Raw genomic sequence first — 15,381 nt, forward strand, 5'->3', positions numbered from 1 at the left:
AAATTTGACTCAGTTCTCTATTGTTTGAGAAGTGAAGCCTTTCAAACTTGCTTCAATTTTTTTCATAGTTACTATTGCTAACTATATTTCCCTCCATATTATTCCCTCACCATGACATTTATTCTATTTCCTATCTTCTTTCACCGTATCCCTCCTCAAAACTGTTTTGCTTCTGACTGTCCCCTCCCCCAATCTGCCCTGCCTTCTTTTAACCCCCCTGCTCCTTATCCTCCTACCTTCCTGAAGGGTAAGATAGATTACTATACCAAATTGAGTGTGCATGTTATTCCATCTTTGAGCCAGTTCTGATGAGGGTAAGGTTCACTCACTCCTCAGAACCTCCCCCATCTTCCCTTCCATTGTATAAGCTTTTTTTTTGGTTTCTTTTATGTGAGATACTTTACTCCATTTCATCTCTTCATTTCCCTTTCTGTCAGTGCTTTCCACTCACCCCTTAAGTAAATTAATTTTTTTTTTTTACTGCTAAACCTCCCTCACACTTTTTTTTTTACATATAAGGTATTTTATTTTTTCCGTTACATGTAAAGATAGTTCTCAACTTTTGTTTATACAAGCTTTACAATTTCAGATTTTTCTCCCTCCCTCCCCTCCCTCCCCCCTCCCCTAGACAGCAGGTAATCTGATATAGGTTATATCTATATATCTATATACATATACATATATATATATATATACACACACATATATATCCATAATAACATTAATCCTATTTCTGCATTAATCCTGTTATAAGAGAAAAAATCAGGGCAGTAATGCAAAACCTCAAAATAGAAAAAAAAACCAACAGCACCCAAAACAAAAGAAATAGTATGGTTCAATCAGCATCTATACTCCACAGTTCTTTTTTTTTTTTCCCTTGGATTTGGAGATCCTTTTCTATTATGAGTTCCAAATTAATTTTTTTTAAAGATATCTCTTCATATTCAACTCACACTTGTGCCCTCTGTCTAAATATACTCCACCCAGCTGCCCTAATAATGAGAAAGTTCTTATGAATTACAAGTATAATCTCCCCATGTAGGAATGTAAACAGGTTAACCTTTTAATGTCGCTTATGATTTCTTTTTCCTGTTTACGTTTTTATGTTTCTCTAGGGTCTTGTATTTGAAAGTCAAAATTTCTATTCAGCTCATGTTTTTTCATCAAGAGAATGCCTGAAAGTACCCTCTTTCACTGAATTCCCATTTGCCCCCTTGAAGGATTATATTAGATTTTGTTGGATAGGTGATTCTTGGTTGTAATCCCAGTTCCTTTACTCCTGGAATATCATATTCCAAGCCCGCTGATCCTGTGATGTAGAAGCTGCTAGATCTTGTGTTATCCTGACTGTGGCTCCACAATACTTGAATTGTTTCTTTCTGGCTTCTTGCAGTAGTGTCTCCTTGACCTGGGAGCTCTGAAATTTGGCTATAACATTCCTAGAAGTTTTCATTTTGAGATCTCTTTCAGGAGATGATTGGTAGATTCTTTAAATTTGTATTTTACCTTCTGCTTCTAGAATATCAGGGCAGTTTCCCCTGAAAATTTCTTGGAAGATAATGTCTACGTTCTTTTTTTGGCTTTCAGGTAGTCCAATAATTTTCTGATTATCTCTCCAGGATCTATTTTCCAGGTCAGTTGTTTTTCCAAGAAGATATTTCACATTGCCTTCTATTTTTTCATTCTTTTGGTTTTGCTTTATTGTTTCTTGATTTCTCATAAAGTCATTAGCTTCCATTTGCTCAATCATAATGTTTAAGGCATTATTTTCTTCATAGAGCTTTTGTACCTCCTTTTCCATTTGGCCAATTCGGCTTTTCAAGCTATTGACTTTTTTTCATGACCCTCCTGCATCTCTCTCATTTATCTTTCTATTTTTTCCTCTACCTCTCTTACTTTCTTTTCTTTTTTTTTAGTGAGGCAATTGGGGTTAAGTGACTTGCCCAGGGTCACACAGCTGGTAAGTGTTAAGTGTCTGAGGTGGGATTTGAACTCAGGTACTCCTGACTCCAGGGCCGGTGCTCTATCTACTGCGCCACCTAGCTGCCCCTCTTACTTTATTTTCAAAGTCCTTTTTGAGTGCTTCTATGGCCTGAGACCAATTAATATTTTTCTTGGAAGATTTGGATATAGAACTTTGACTTTGTTGTCTTCTTTGGGAGAGTATTTTGATCTTCCTTGTCACTATAGAAACTTTCTAGGGTCAGCATTTTTTTCTGTTTGTGCATTTTCCCAGCTTATTTCTTGACTTTTAACTCTTTGTTAAAATGGGGCACTGCTTCCAGGGTGGCAGGCACACTGTCCCTAGCTTCAGAGGGTTTAAGCAGTTGTTCTCTAAGATATTTCTAGAAATTTGTAAGTCTTCAAAGGTGGTATGGTTTAAGGAGAAGTGTGTTTACCACACTCCTTATATGTGCTCTAGTCTGCAAGCAGCCACAGGCCTGCCTTTATGCCCTGGAACTATGAACAGAATTCTGCTACACTGCAGCTGTAAGGTCTGGTGTGCTTGTTGTACTCCTCCCTTGCCTGGGCTGCCACCCAAGACTGTGACCTGGGTCTGACTGACCACTAGACTCCCTCACTATCTGTGGGCTGAGTTCCAGAAGCAGATGCTCACACAGCTGATTCAGAGGCTCCCAAGGCCTGGTTCTCTGGGGCTGGGTCTGAGCTGTTGGATCTGCACTGGGGTGCCCTGCTCTGGTCTGCGCTCCACTCTTACCATGGTATAACAGACCTTTTCCTGCCAACGTTCTAAGTTGTCTTTTGCTGGAAAATGATTTCACTCTGTCCTTTTGTGGGTTCTGCTGCTCCAGGAATTGTCTTATGGCATTATTTGAAAGTATTTGGAGGGGTCTTGGGTAGAGTTCAGGCAAGTCATAGCTTTTTCTCTGCCATCTTGGCTCTGCCCCCTCTATTGTCATTATTATTTTACAGGTTGTGATTATTTCATTTTGGTCAGTTAATATGTCTTTCTAAGCTTTACTGAATTCTTGATATTTATATTTTCTTATAGAGCAGTAATATTCTGTTATGTTTATGTCCCGTGATTTATGTAGTGATTCCCCAATTGATGAGCACTTTGTTTCCAGGTCTTTGCTACTACAAAAAGCATTCTCTAAATATTATATCATATAGATCATCCCCTCCTTGCCCCTGCTATCTTTTACCTCCTTGGGATATATGCATGGCAGTGGGATCCCTGGATCAAAGGGAATAGGTATTTTAGTAATTTTCTTAGCATAATTCCAAATTACTTTTTTTTTTGGTGGGGCAATGAGGGCTAAGTGACTTGCTCAGGGTTACACAGCTAGTAAGTGTCAAGTGTCTGAGGCTTGATTTGAACTCAGGTCCTCCTGAATCCAGAGCCACTGATTTATCCACTGTGCCACCTATCTGCCCCCAAATCACTTTCTAGAATATCTGACCCCTCCAACATTGACTGTTCTCATCTAAGTCAATTTGCTAGGTATGAAGTGAAACCTCAGAGAGAGTTTGTTTTATTCTTTGTCATTTTATCTTTTATAAAGTTGTTAATAGTTTAAAAATCTTATTTTGAGAGCTGTTTGAGAGCTATTGTAGCCTTTGACTACTTTTACAATGGGAAATAGCTCTTGGTCTTTTATATTTCTGTTAGTACCCTTTATATCTTAATATCAGACTAATAGAAGAGAGATTTGATACAAAGATACCTTCTGTCATGATAGCTTCCAAACTTTTCTTAATTACATTGATTTTGGTTATGTAAGACCTTCAATTTCATGTAATTAAAATTATCTGTCATCTTTTATAGTTGTTTCTATTGCTTTGTTGTTGTTGTTAAGAATTGCCTTTCTAGAAGATAGAAAATAGAGTAAATATCAAGGGGAAGGAATAGGACGGAGGGTAATACAGTTAACAATAGTAACTGTGAAAGAAATGATGAGCAGGATGCCATCAGAAGGACGTATGAAAAATGCAAACCATCAACAGAGGAAGAACTGATGGTATTTGAATACAGATTGAAGTATAATTTTATTTGTTAGTTCCTCTTTCTAAAATCATTCTATTTTCTTTCACAGTTTGACTAATGTGAAGATGCTAGGCATAACTGCACATGTATGACTTACATTGAATTGCCTGATTCCATAGGGAGGGTTGAGGAGGGAGGGTGGAAGAAAATTTGGAACACAAAGTTTTTTTTTAAAAATCAATGTGAAGAAATGATGAGTAGGCAAATTTCAGAGAAACCTGGAAGGACTTAAATGAACTGATGCTGAGTGAGATAAGCAGAACCAGGAGAACATTGTACACAGTATCAACAACATCTGGTAGACTTGATTCTTCTCAACAATACAATGGTCCAAGATAGTTCCAAAAGACTCATTATGGGAAATGCTTTCCAAATAAAAAAAAAAATTGTGGAATCTAGAGGTAGATTGAACCATACTATTTCTACTTTTTTGTTTTCCTTTTCTGAGGTTTTTCCCTTTTGCTCTAATTCTTTTTTCACAGCATGACTAATGCAGAAATATGTTTAATGTGATTGTACATATATAACCTATATCAGATTGCTTACTGTCTTGGGGATGGGGGAGGGAGGGAGAAAAATTTGAAACTAGAAATCTTATAAAAAAACAAATGTTGAAAACTGTCTCTAGAAAATAATAAAATATAAAAAAATTAAATTCAAATTTAAATTAAAAAAACTGCCTTTTTAGCAAGTACCTGATCTGGTTCTTTTCAAAAGAAAAAACAAACAATGCACGACTTTTAATGGAATGACCTTTAATATTCAGGTCATTTATCCATGTTGAGTTTATGGTCGTACATGGTGTAGGATGTTGGTTTAAAACTAATTTCTGCCAAACTGCCTTCCAGTGTTCCCACAGTTGTTAACTAGGGATACTTCCTTAAGCAATTTACATTATCATGTTTATTGGACACTTGATTATTGAGTGCAATTATTCCTCTTCTGATCTCCTCCACTGATCTACACTTATTTTTAAACCAGTAATAAATAGTTTTGATTATTATTTCTTTATAATAAACTTTGAGGTTTAGAAGTGCTGTTCCATCTTCATTCCTCCATTTTTTCATTATGTTCCTTGAAAACCTAGACCTATTGTTCCTCCAAATGAATTTTTAAATTTTGTCTAACATTATTGTGTCTTCTTAATAGTTTGATTGGTATCATAGTAAATCTTTAAGTTAATTAAGGTAACATTGATATTTTATTATGTCAGCATGGCCCAACTGTGAACACCAAAGATCTCCCAAGTAATTTAGGTCATTCTTTAGTTCTATGAGGACTATTTTAAAGTTGTATTTATATAAGATGATATGTGCCTTGATAGAACCAACTCTCATGTGTTTCCTGCATTTTGTAGTTATTTTGAATAGGACCACTTTCTAGTCTTTCCTTCTGAATTTTTGTTATTTCTATGTTGAAATACAGTTGATTTTGTGGATTTGCTTTATATTATAAATGGAGCTAAATTACCTCAGTTTCTTTGTTGATTTTTTTTGGGGGGGATTTTCTAGGTAAATTATCATGTCACCAGTAAACAAAGCTAGGTTAGTCTTTCCTTTACCTATGTTTATGATAGAGAAAAGCAGAAAAAGTCTTTTCCCTCAAAGAACTTACTTTAATCAAAAAGCTTATTTTAGATAGACTTAACTCTTCTTAGTAATACAGATGATCCAAGATAATTCCAAAGACTCATGATAAAAAATGCTCTCCACATCCAGAAAAAAGAACTGTGGAATCTAGATGCAGATTGAATCATACTGTTTCTGCTTTTTTTGTTTTTGTTTTTTTCTTTTTTGAGGTGTTTCCCATTTGTTCTGATTCTGCGTTCACAACATGATGAATGCAGAAATATGTTTAATGTGATTGTACAAATATAATCTATATCAGATTGCTTGGTGTCTTGGGAAAGGGGGAGGGAAGGGAGAGAGGGAGAAAAATTTGGAACTAGAAATCTTATAAAAACAAATGTTGAAAACTATCTTTACATATAACTAGAAAATAGTAAAATAATTTTATGATTAAAAAATAAAAATAAAATGAAAATAATAATAAGAAAAAGAAAAAAGAGCTTATTTTAATCAGGGAGACAGTATGAAAAATAACTAAGTATAGATTAGCTAGAGTTGGTGGAAAACACTTTGAGAGGGAAATGCCTCCTGAAGAATGTGATGTAAGTTTCATCTTGAAGGAGCAAGCACTCAAGGTATGGAGGACAGTCCAATTAAAGGTATATAAATAGGATGGAATATCATGTTTGAGGAGCTACAAGAAGACCATTGTTGTTGGATTGTAGAATGCATAGAGAGGATTAAAATATAAGATGACTGGATAGGCAACAGAGAGGCAAGATTATGAAGAGGATTAAATGACAAACAGTTATTTCTATTTGATACTGGAGCCCATTAAGCAGGGGGATTATATGATTAAACTTATGCTTTAGAAAAATTGTAGTCACAGCTGAGTAGAAGATGGATCAGATTTGGGAGAGACTTGATGCAGGGAGATCAATAAAAGGCTATTTCAATAGTCAAGGTTAGAGGTGAGGGGAGGTACCTGTTTGAATGGAGAGAAGGAAACATATGAGAGATGTTCTAAAGGTACTAATGATAAGATCTGGCAACAATTTGGATATGGTGGAGAAAAGGAGAGTGAGGAGTTGAAGATAATAAAGAAAAGCTTCAGGAAGAAAGTGATCCCTGACCTACATCTTAAAGAAAAGAAGAATTCTGAAAGGTAGTGGTAAGGAGGAAATGCATTCCAGGTATGGGGAGACAGCCAGTGTAAAGGCATAGAGATATAATATAGAGTGACATGCGAGGAACAAAGAAAAGACCGATTTGGCTGGATCACAGAGTGAGGGAGGTGGGGTAATGTACAGTGAGTCTGTAAAGTTAGGTTGAGGCCAGGTTTTATAGGGCCAAAACAGAAGAGGAGTTTATATTTTATTCTAGAGGCAATGGGAAACCACTGGAGTTGATTGTGTATGAAAGTCACATGGTTAGATCTATGTTTAAGAAAAAAACATTACTTTAGCAACAGTGTATAGATTGAAGTTGGGAGAAACTTTAGGCTGAGAGGTCAACTGGGAGATGATTGCAATAACCTGGACAAGATATGATGAAGACTTGAACTAAGATGGTACATATATAAGCATATACATACACATAGATATATGAAAGGGGATTTTATGATTTATACTCAACTGATTGTATATATGGAGTGAGGAAATGTGAGGAGTCTAGGATACCAATGTTATAAACTTGGGATAGAGAAAGGATGGTGGTACCTTTAACAGAAACAGAGAAGTTTGGGACAGGGGAAGGTTTAATAGCAAAGATTTTTTAGTTCAGTAGAATTTAAGATGTCTCCAGAAAATCCAGTTCAGTGGACAACTGGCAAAATAGGACTGAAGGTCAAAGGAGAGGCTGGAGTTGGATATATGAATCTGAAAGGCATTTATCTAAAGACAATAATTATACCCATGAGAACTTAAATGGTTATCAAAAAAGTAAATATAAAGAAGAGAAGATGATCAAACCAGCAAAGGAGACACAAAAAGGCAAATAGCAAATAGAAACATAAGAAGCAACCCAAGAGAGAGTAGTTCATGCATCCCAAAGGAGAGTACTAGCAGCATCTAATGCAGCTGACTGAGAAGGATGAGGTCTGAGGTAAGACCTTCAGATTTGGCATTGTTAACTTTGGAGAAAGCAGTTTCATCTGAGTGATAACAGAAGCTAGATTGTAAAGAGTTCAAAAAGGAGTGAGAGGAAAAGGAGGTAGTGATTTTAGCCAGCTTTTTCAAGGAATTTGTATGAGAAAGTGAGGTGAGATATAGGATGAGTGCTTGGCCTGGAGTTAGGAACAGGAAGATGTGAGTTGGAATCCAGCCCCCCCCCCCAATTCACACTAGCTGTGTGACCTTGTGCAAGTCATTTCACCTCTACTGACTCATCTTTCTCATCAATAAAATGAGCATGATAATGATCACACTTACTGCCCAAGGTTGTTGGGAGGATCAATCACATTTGCAATCAACACTCATAAAGCACATTGCAAACCTTAAAGTGATATATAAAACAATAATTATTATGATTATTGTTATTATCTTCTTACTTCCTTTACAATAATTATCAACCAGGAGCCTCAGCCTCACAAGAGGCTGGCCCTTTATACCAGGAATAAGGGTACCTTCTGTACCTGCATATTTTGAAGTTCTTATGCCACTTTCCTGCCCTTTCCTGTTTTATTCTAATCATTTAAGCATTTAAACATCCAAATAACCTTTAAATTGTAAAGGTTTCTTTCAGAGAAGTACTTTGAATTTATCTCTCATTCCATTTAATTTTTAGGTTTGTTTGAACCGGCATTGTGTGGAACTTACTGCCCTGGGATTTGACTGTCATATTAGAAAATGCATGGGGCGTGGGGTAAGTGGGAGTGGCTTGGAGATATCTTTGTAAATTGTGCATGCATGAGAATTGGATTCAGCAAGTCTGGTTATTTTATAGCAGTGTTATTAATGAGGATGTTTCATGCTTCTAAATGTTTCCCTTATAAAAAGGTGGGTAATAGACTATACCCTTTTTCTGAAAATTCCAGCATTGCCATCATATTTCCACTTGGTTTCAGGTTTGCAATAATCTAAAACACTGTCACTGTGAAGATGGGTGGCTCCCTCCACACTGTACCATTCCAACCTATGGATTAGGAGGAAGTATTGACAGTGGAATTCATTCAAAATCTGGTGAGTATTAAAAACAGACACTAAAAATTCTATTTCTTTATCAACAAAGGAGACTTTCTGGCTAGTAACCCTTAGTATATAATTTAATACTACTTTTCCAAAAAGTTTGGACCCATTCACAACTCTATTAAGAAGGTAATAGTAGCATTTCTGGTGGGCAGAGCCAAGATGGCGGAGGAAAAGCAGTGAGCTCTTGAACTTAAGAGATGATCGCTCCAAAAAATATCCAAATAACGCCATAGGAAAATGCCCAGAGCAGCAAAACTCACAGAAGAGTATGCTGAAATCTTCTAACCATCTTCTAACCAAGAACGTCTTGGAAGGTCAGAAGGAGGGAGCTGCTGTGCTGATACGGGGGTCAAGACCAAGCCCACAGTCACCCTGACACAGATCCAGTCCTAGGAAGGCCTCACCAGAGAAGGAGACCCCCAGAACCTCTGAATCAGCTGAAGCACCAGTGTCTTCTGGAACTAAGCTCACAGTCTGGCGAGAGGGCTGAGCCCTGGGTAGGGGGGAGACTACAGGGGTCTATGCTGGTGCTGAGGCAGAACTTGGATTCTCCACCCCTGCTGAGAACCAGGAGGTAGGCTTGAGCAGCAGTGGCCCAGGTGGGGGAGGGGCACAGGCTCATCAGAGCTAACCACAACACCCAAAGCTGGTTGATTGGCAAGTTGGTCTGGGGTCATCTAGGACCAGGAAACAGGCCGGGTGAGGGAAGAACCTGATTCTCCTTAAATCATACCACCTGGGACTTCTTAAGCTTGGGATACTGCAGCCTGGAAACAGTGCCCCACTTTAAGGAGCTAAAAGTCTAGTAAAAGAAAGGCAATATGAGCTGACAGAGAAAGGTGAAGACCATAGAAAGTTTCTTCAGTAACAAGGAAGACTGAGGTGCACCCTCAGAGGAAGATGTCAATATCAGGGCCCCTATATGTAAAGCTTCCAAGAAAAATATGAACTGGTCTCAGGCCATAGAGGTACTCAAAAAGGACTTTGAAGATAAAGATAGAGAGGTAGAGGAACAAATGGAAAGAGAAATGAGGGGGATGCAGGAAAGACATGAGAAAAAGTCAACAGCTTGAAAAGTCAAATTGGCCAAATGGAAAAGGAGGTACAAAAGCTCCTTGATGAAAATAATTGCCTAAGAATGAGGATTGAACAAATGGAAGCCAGTGACTTTATGAGAAACCAAGACACAATAAAGCAAATCCAAATGAATAAAAAAATAGAGGGTAATGTGAAATATCTTCTGGGAAAAACTGCTGACCTGGAAAATAGGTCCAGGAGAGATAATTTGAAAATTATTGGTCTACCTGAAAACCATGATCAAGGAAAGAGCTTAGACATCATTTTCCAAGATATCCTCAGGGAAAATTGCCCTGAAATTCTAGAAGAAGAAGCTAAAATAGAAATTGAAAGAATCTACCGATCACCTCCAGAAAGAGATCCCAAAATGAAAACTCCTAGGAATATTAAAGCCAAATTCCAGAGTTCCCAAGTCAAGGAGAAAATATTGCAAGCAACCAGAAAGAAACAATTCAAGTACTGTGGAGCCACAGTCAGGATAGCACAAGATCTAGCAGCTTCTACATTAAAGGACCAGAGGGCATGGAATATGCTATTCCAGAGGGCAAAGGAAATGGGATTACAACCAAGAATAACCAACCCAGCAAAACTCAGCATAATCTTTCAGCGGAAAAAATGGGACTTTAATGAAAAAGAAGACTTTCAGATATTTGTGATGAAAAGACCTGAACTGAATGGCAAATTTGACTTTCAAATACAAGACCCTAGAGAACCATAAAAAAAATTGGAGATGGGGGACATACCTGGGGTCGTACAGTGGGCGACTGTCTTGTGTCTGAGGCTAAGTTTAGGCTGGGATCCCCCTGGGTCCAGGGGTGATGATTTGTCCACTGTGTTACTTAGCTAGATGATAACATCTTTAGGGTTAGATTGAGGGGTGAAGGGAATTCATTGGGGGAGGGAGAAGGGCAGAAGCGAAATCCTACATGAAAGTAACAGGAAAAGGCTTATGGAGTGGGGGAAAAGATGGGAGAGGAGCAGGGCAGTAAATGAATTTTACACTCATCAGAAAAGGCTCAAAGATCTTAAACTCATCAGAGCTGCCTCTAGGAGGGACTAATAGACACACCCAACTGGGTGGAGTAATCTATTTAATCTGGGCAGTAAATGAGCCTAACACTCATCAAAATTGGCTCAAAGACTTCAATCTCATTAGAATTGGCTCAAGGAGGGAATAATGTACACACTCAATTGGGTGGAGTAATCTCTCTAACCATGCAGGAAAATAGGAGGAGAAGGGGAAAAAGAGAGAGGGGCAAAAGAAGGAAGGGCAGAATGGGGGAGGGGACAGACAGAAGCAAATCCCTTTTGAAGAGTGATAGGTCAAGTGTTTGAGGCCTGATTTGAACTCAGGTCCTCCTGAATCCAGGGCTGGTGCTTTATCCACTGCGCCACCTAGCTGTCCCCGTAGAGCATTTTTATATAACTATAAATGACTTAGATTTTTTTCTTCTAAAATCTGCCTGTTTATATTCTTTTTGTGTGTGTGTGTGGGGGGCAATCGGGGTTAAGTGACTTGCCCAGGGTCACACAGCTAGCAAGTGTAAAGTGTCTGAGGTTGGATTTGAACTCAGGTACTCCCGAATCCAGGGCCGGTGCTTTATCCACTGTGCCACCTAGCTGCCCCCTGTTTATATTCTTTGATCATTTATAAATTGGGGGAATAAATCATATTCTTATCAATGTAATTCAGTTCTCTCTATGTTTGAGAAATGAGGCCTTTATCAGAGAAACTTGCTGTAAAAATTTCCCCCAGTTTCCTGCTTTACTTTTAATCTTGGCAGCATTTATGTGCAAAACCTTTTAAATGTAATATAATCAAAGTTATGTATTTTGCATCCTGTAACACTCTCTCTTTTTTGTCATAAACTCTTCCCTTCTCCACAGATCTAAAAAGTAATATATTTCATGTTAAACCTAATTTGCTTATGATATGACACTTTGTATCTAAATCATATGTCCCTTTTGATCTCATCTTGGTATATGGTATGAGATATTGGTCTATGCCTAGTTTCTGCCAAACTGCTTTCCCCTTTTCCTAGCATTATTTGTCACATAGTGAATTCTTATTCCCAGATATCTTTGGGATCTTTGGGTTTATTAAACTCCAGATTATTATGGTCATTTACCACTATGTATTGTGTACCTAATCCATTCGACCGATCTACCACTTAGTACCAGATTCTTTTGATGATTACCACTTTATAATACAGTTTGAGATCTAGTACAGCTAGGCCACTTTTCTTCACATTTTTCAAATTGAGTCCTTTTATATTCTTGATGTTTTGTTCTTCCAGGTGAATTTTATTATTTTTTTCCAGCTCTGTAAAATAATTTTTGGTAGTTTGATTTCTATGGCACTAAATAAGTAAATTAATTTAGGTAGAATTGACTCCTTCTTAAAGTGGGGCACTGCTTCCTGGATGCACTGTCTGGGGCTTCAGGGGGTCCAAGGTGGTATGATTCCTTCTTAAAGTGGGGCACTGCCTCCAGGATGCACTATCCCAAGCTTCAGGGGGTCTCAGGTGGTAAGATTTAAGGAGAGGCATGTTCTCAGCTCACCTGGCCTGTGTTCGGGTCTTCTTGCTCTTTAAGCCAGAAACAAATCTGGTTCACTTTGGTTGCAAGCATGGGCATGCCTGCACCCCTCCCCTACCTGGGACTGCCACCCAAGACTATGTCCTATATACAAGCCCGGGTAAAACATCAGAGTTCCACCTCAGTGCCAGCAGAGACCCCTATAATCCCCCCTCCGCCCTGGCCAAGTGCTTGACCCTCTCACCAGACTGAGCTGACAGCCACAACTACAGCCCATTCAGAGGCTCTGGGAGTCTCTTTCTTTGTCACGGCCTGGGGGTGGATCTGTATCTGTGTCAGCACAGCTGTGGGGTTGGGCACCACTCCCACCCCGATACAGCAGACCCCTCCTGCCAAACTTCTAAGTCATCTCTGGCTGGAAAATGGTCTCAGCCTGTCCTTTTGTGGGTTCTGCTGCTCTTCTTATGGCATTATTTGGAGGTTTTTGGAGTGATTGTGTCAGGAGCTCCGAATCTCACTGCCTTTCCTCTTCCATCTGTGTATACATTGTGTATCTTCTGTTTGAATGTAAATTCCTTGAGAAAAGGAACTGTGTCAGTTTTTATCTTTACCCATGCAGAGAGCCTTAATCTGTGTTGCAGTTGAATTAAATACCACAGATTGAGTCTACCTTGTTAAGACAGTCAGCAGTCTCTCATGATATTATTTTGGATAAGAGGGAGAGATGTGGCAAAAATGACAATATAGTTATGTGAATTCAGAATTGTTTAATTGCCAGACCCATAGTACTGATAAATAGAATCATGTCAACTTGGAACTTCTAGTAAAGTGTCCTAGGGATTTGTCATTGTCTCTTTTTTCTTCAACAATTATATCAATGCCTTAAATGAAGCCACAGATGACATACCTAGTTACGGATGACACAAAGCCTGGAAAGATAGTTAAAATGCTGTGCAAAAAGAATTATGATTCAAAAATATGTTGACAAATTAAAAGGAATCATATAAGACAAAATTTAATAGGGACAAATCTACTACACTTAGGTTTAAAGAATTAGTTCCACAAATACAGGATGGGGGAGCCATAAAATTTGTGACTGATATCTGGGAGATTTTGTGGACTACAAGCTCAGTGTGAATCATTGATGTGACATGACAGCCTAAAAAAGTTAACCTGATCTTCAGCATAATTTCACAGAATGGGTCAGGTGCTAATCCTGCTATTTTTACCTTGAGCTGAAAACCTCTAGTCATTCGTCTGACATCCTTCTTCTTGTCCATGTTGGGATCAAATTCCATTATTTTACCACATCCATATAGACATTTTTCCAGCTTGATGATGTTCTCCTGCCATAACCCTCAAGAATTCAAGTCACTTTCACTCCACAATGATGGATTAGAGTAGAACTTTAGGGTAAATTAATAGATATCATACTTGCATATATGTGTATATTATATATAATATATAGCAGTACTTACATTGAATTTATTTACATAAATTAAACAAATTAATGATGCATCAAGTAAATTACAACCTAGTTTAAAACTTTCCATTTTCATAGGCAAATTCTTTTCATTATGGTTTTAAAATTTTTTCCTCTAGATTTATTTGCAACGTCTTCAGATCACAGATCTAAAAACTGGGGCATCATAATTGGCTTTCCCATAGCAGTTATTTTTATAATGGCAATAATTTTAGCAATAATATTTTTTCGCCAAGGCAAGAAATGTAGATGTATACTTCAGGACGCACCAAGTGATGAGTAACTTTACTTTTTTAATTGAAAATTTATTAAATATTACTAACACATTTAATATACAAATTCCTTATACTAGTCACTGTTACTAATAGAGAACTAAACTTTGCTTTTGTTTAGAAAGTTTATAGTAACATCTCAGCTGAGATTGGTTTCTTTCATTTTGGGTGGAGGATAGGTTAACAAGCAATCCAGAAACATTTTAGTATTTTGATCCTGATTCCTTTCAGACTTTTGACTCTAGGAAAGCTATGTGGCATAAAATTCTTTCCCATTCAGAATAGATGAGGTTGCCTGGGTTCTTAAAAGCAGTGTCATGAAATATCAGCTCTGGCTTATATTATATTATATTATAAGAACTGGCAGTTTCTACCATGCTAGAAAGGCTTTGAGTATAGCCTTGACACACTACATTTCCTTTCAGATGATAAACTTAGCTAGCTACTCCAATGACAGTTATCCTAAATCTTTTTTATTCCTCCTCAGGTTTCCCTCTCCCACCCTCTCAACTGAGGTCTTTGCCTCATATTTTATCAAAAAATTGAGTCCATTTTCCAAGAGCTCCCCATCTCCTTTCTTCCCTCTCTTATGTCACTCAGATGTAGTTCTCTATTATTTCTTCCATCTCTGTCTTTCATAGCTTTTCTCATTTCCCAGAAAACCATTCTACATGCACCCTTGGTCTCATCCCATCCTTCTCCAATAAATTCTCCCTTCTCTAACCTCCACTCTCACTAATCTTTAGTCTTTCCCTATCTACTGACCAACCTCCATTTTCTCAGGGAGGCAGTCAGGGAGGAGTTTCCTCAGTGAGATGTTAATAGGAAAAGTGGTATTTCCTTTTCCTTTCCTTTATTTAAAGACTTAAAAAAATTATTTTATGTATGAAGGGCATTTCCAGAGGACAAGCATTCAGAAGAAGCCAAGGACAATCCAGACATTTAAGACATGAAGGTAAGTTTTGAATGCTTTGCAGTAGATCACAAAACACATAGAAGAGTTATGGGTTCTTTATTTAAAGTAGGTTGATCTCTGTAAGCCAATTTTTGCACCACTTTCTTAGGTGCAACTTATTATTCACCTCTCCAAAGAGTAAAATGTTAAAAGTCTGTTAAAGAAACTTCTTGCTCATATTATCAATAAGGCTAGACATATTCTTCAGCCCACTCCAGCCCTTCAATTCCTCTCTTTTCTCTCATCATAAAAAATATATGCATGCCAAATGTAGAGTAATTATAGCCAAAT

General features: G+C 37.7%; 1 protein-coding gene across 1 annotated transcript in view; it reads left to right on the forward strand.

Moving 5' to 3' along the window:
* Positions 1 to 15,081, forward strand: part of LOC122739252 (disintegrin and metalloproteinase domain-containing protein 2-like) — a 117,977-nt gene extending 102,896 nt beyond the window's left edge. The window contains exons 20-23 of the mRNA XM_043981060.1: positions 8,362 to 8,439; positions 8,642 to 8,756; positions 13,983 to 14,142; positions 15,027 to 15,081. Of these exons, the coding sequence (XP_043836995.1) occupies positions 8,362 to 8,439; positions 8,642 to 8,756; positions 13,983 to 14,142; positions 15,027 to 15,081 (408 nt within the window). The remainder of the gene's footprint in view (positions 1 to 8,361; positions 8,440 to 8,641; positions 8,757 to 13,982; positions 14,143 to 15,026) is intronic.
* Positions 15,082 to 15,381: the final 300 nt, after the last annotated feature.

Source organism: Dromiciops gliroides, chromosome 2 (genome assembly GCF_019393635.1).
Source record: "Dromiciops gliroides isolate mDroGli1 chromosome 2, mDroGli1.pri, whole genome shotgun sequence".
In the NCBI taxonomy this organism is placed as follows: domain Eukaryota; kingdom Metazoa; phylum Chordata; class Mammalia; order Microbiotheria; family Microbiotheriidae; genus Dromiciops; species Dromiciops gliroides.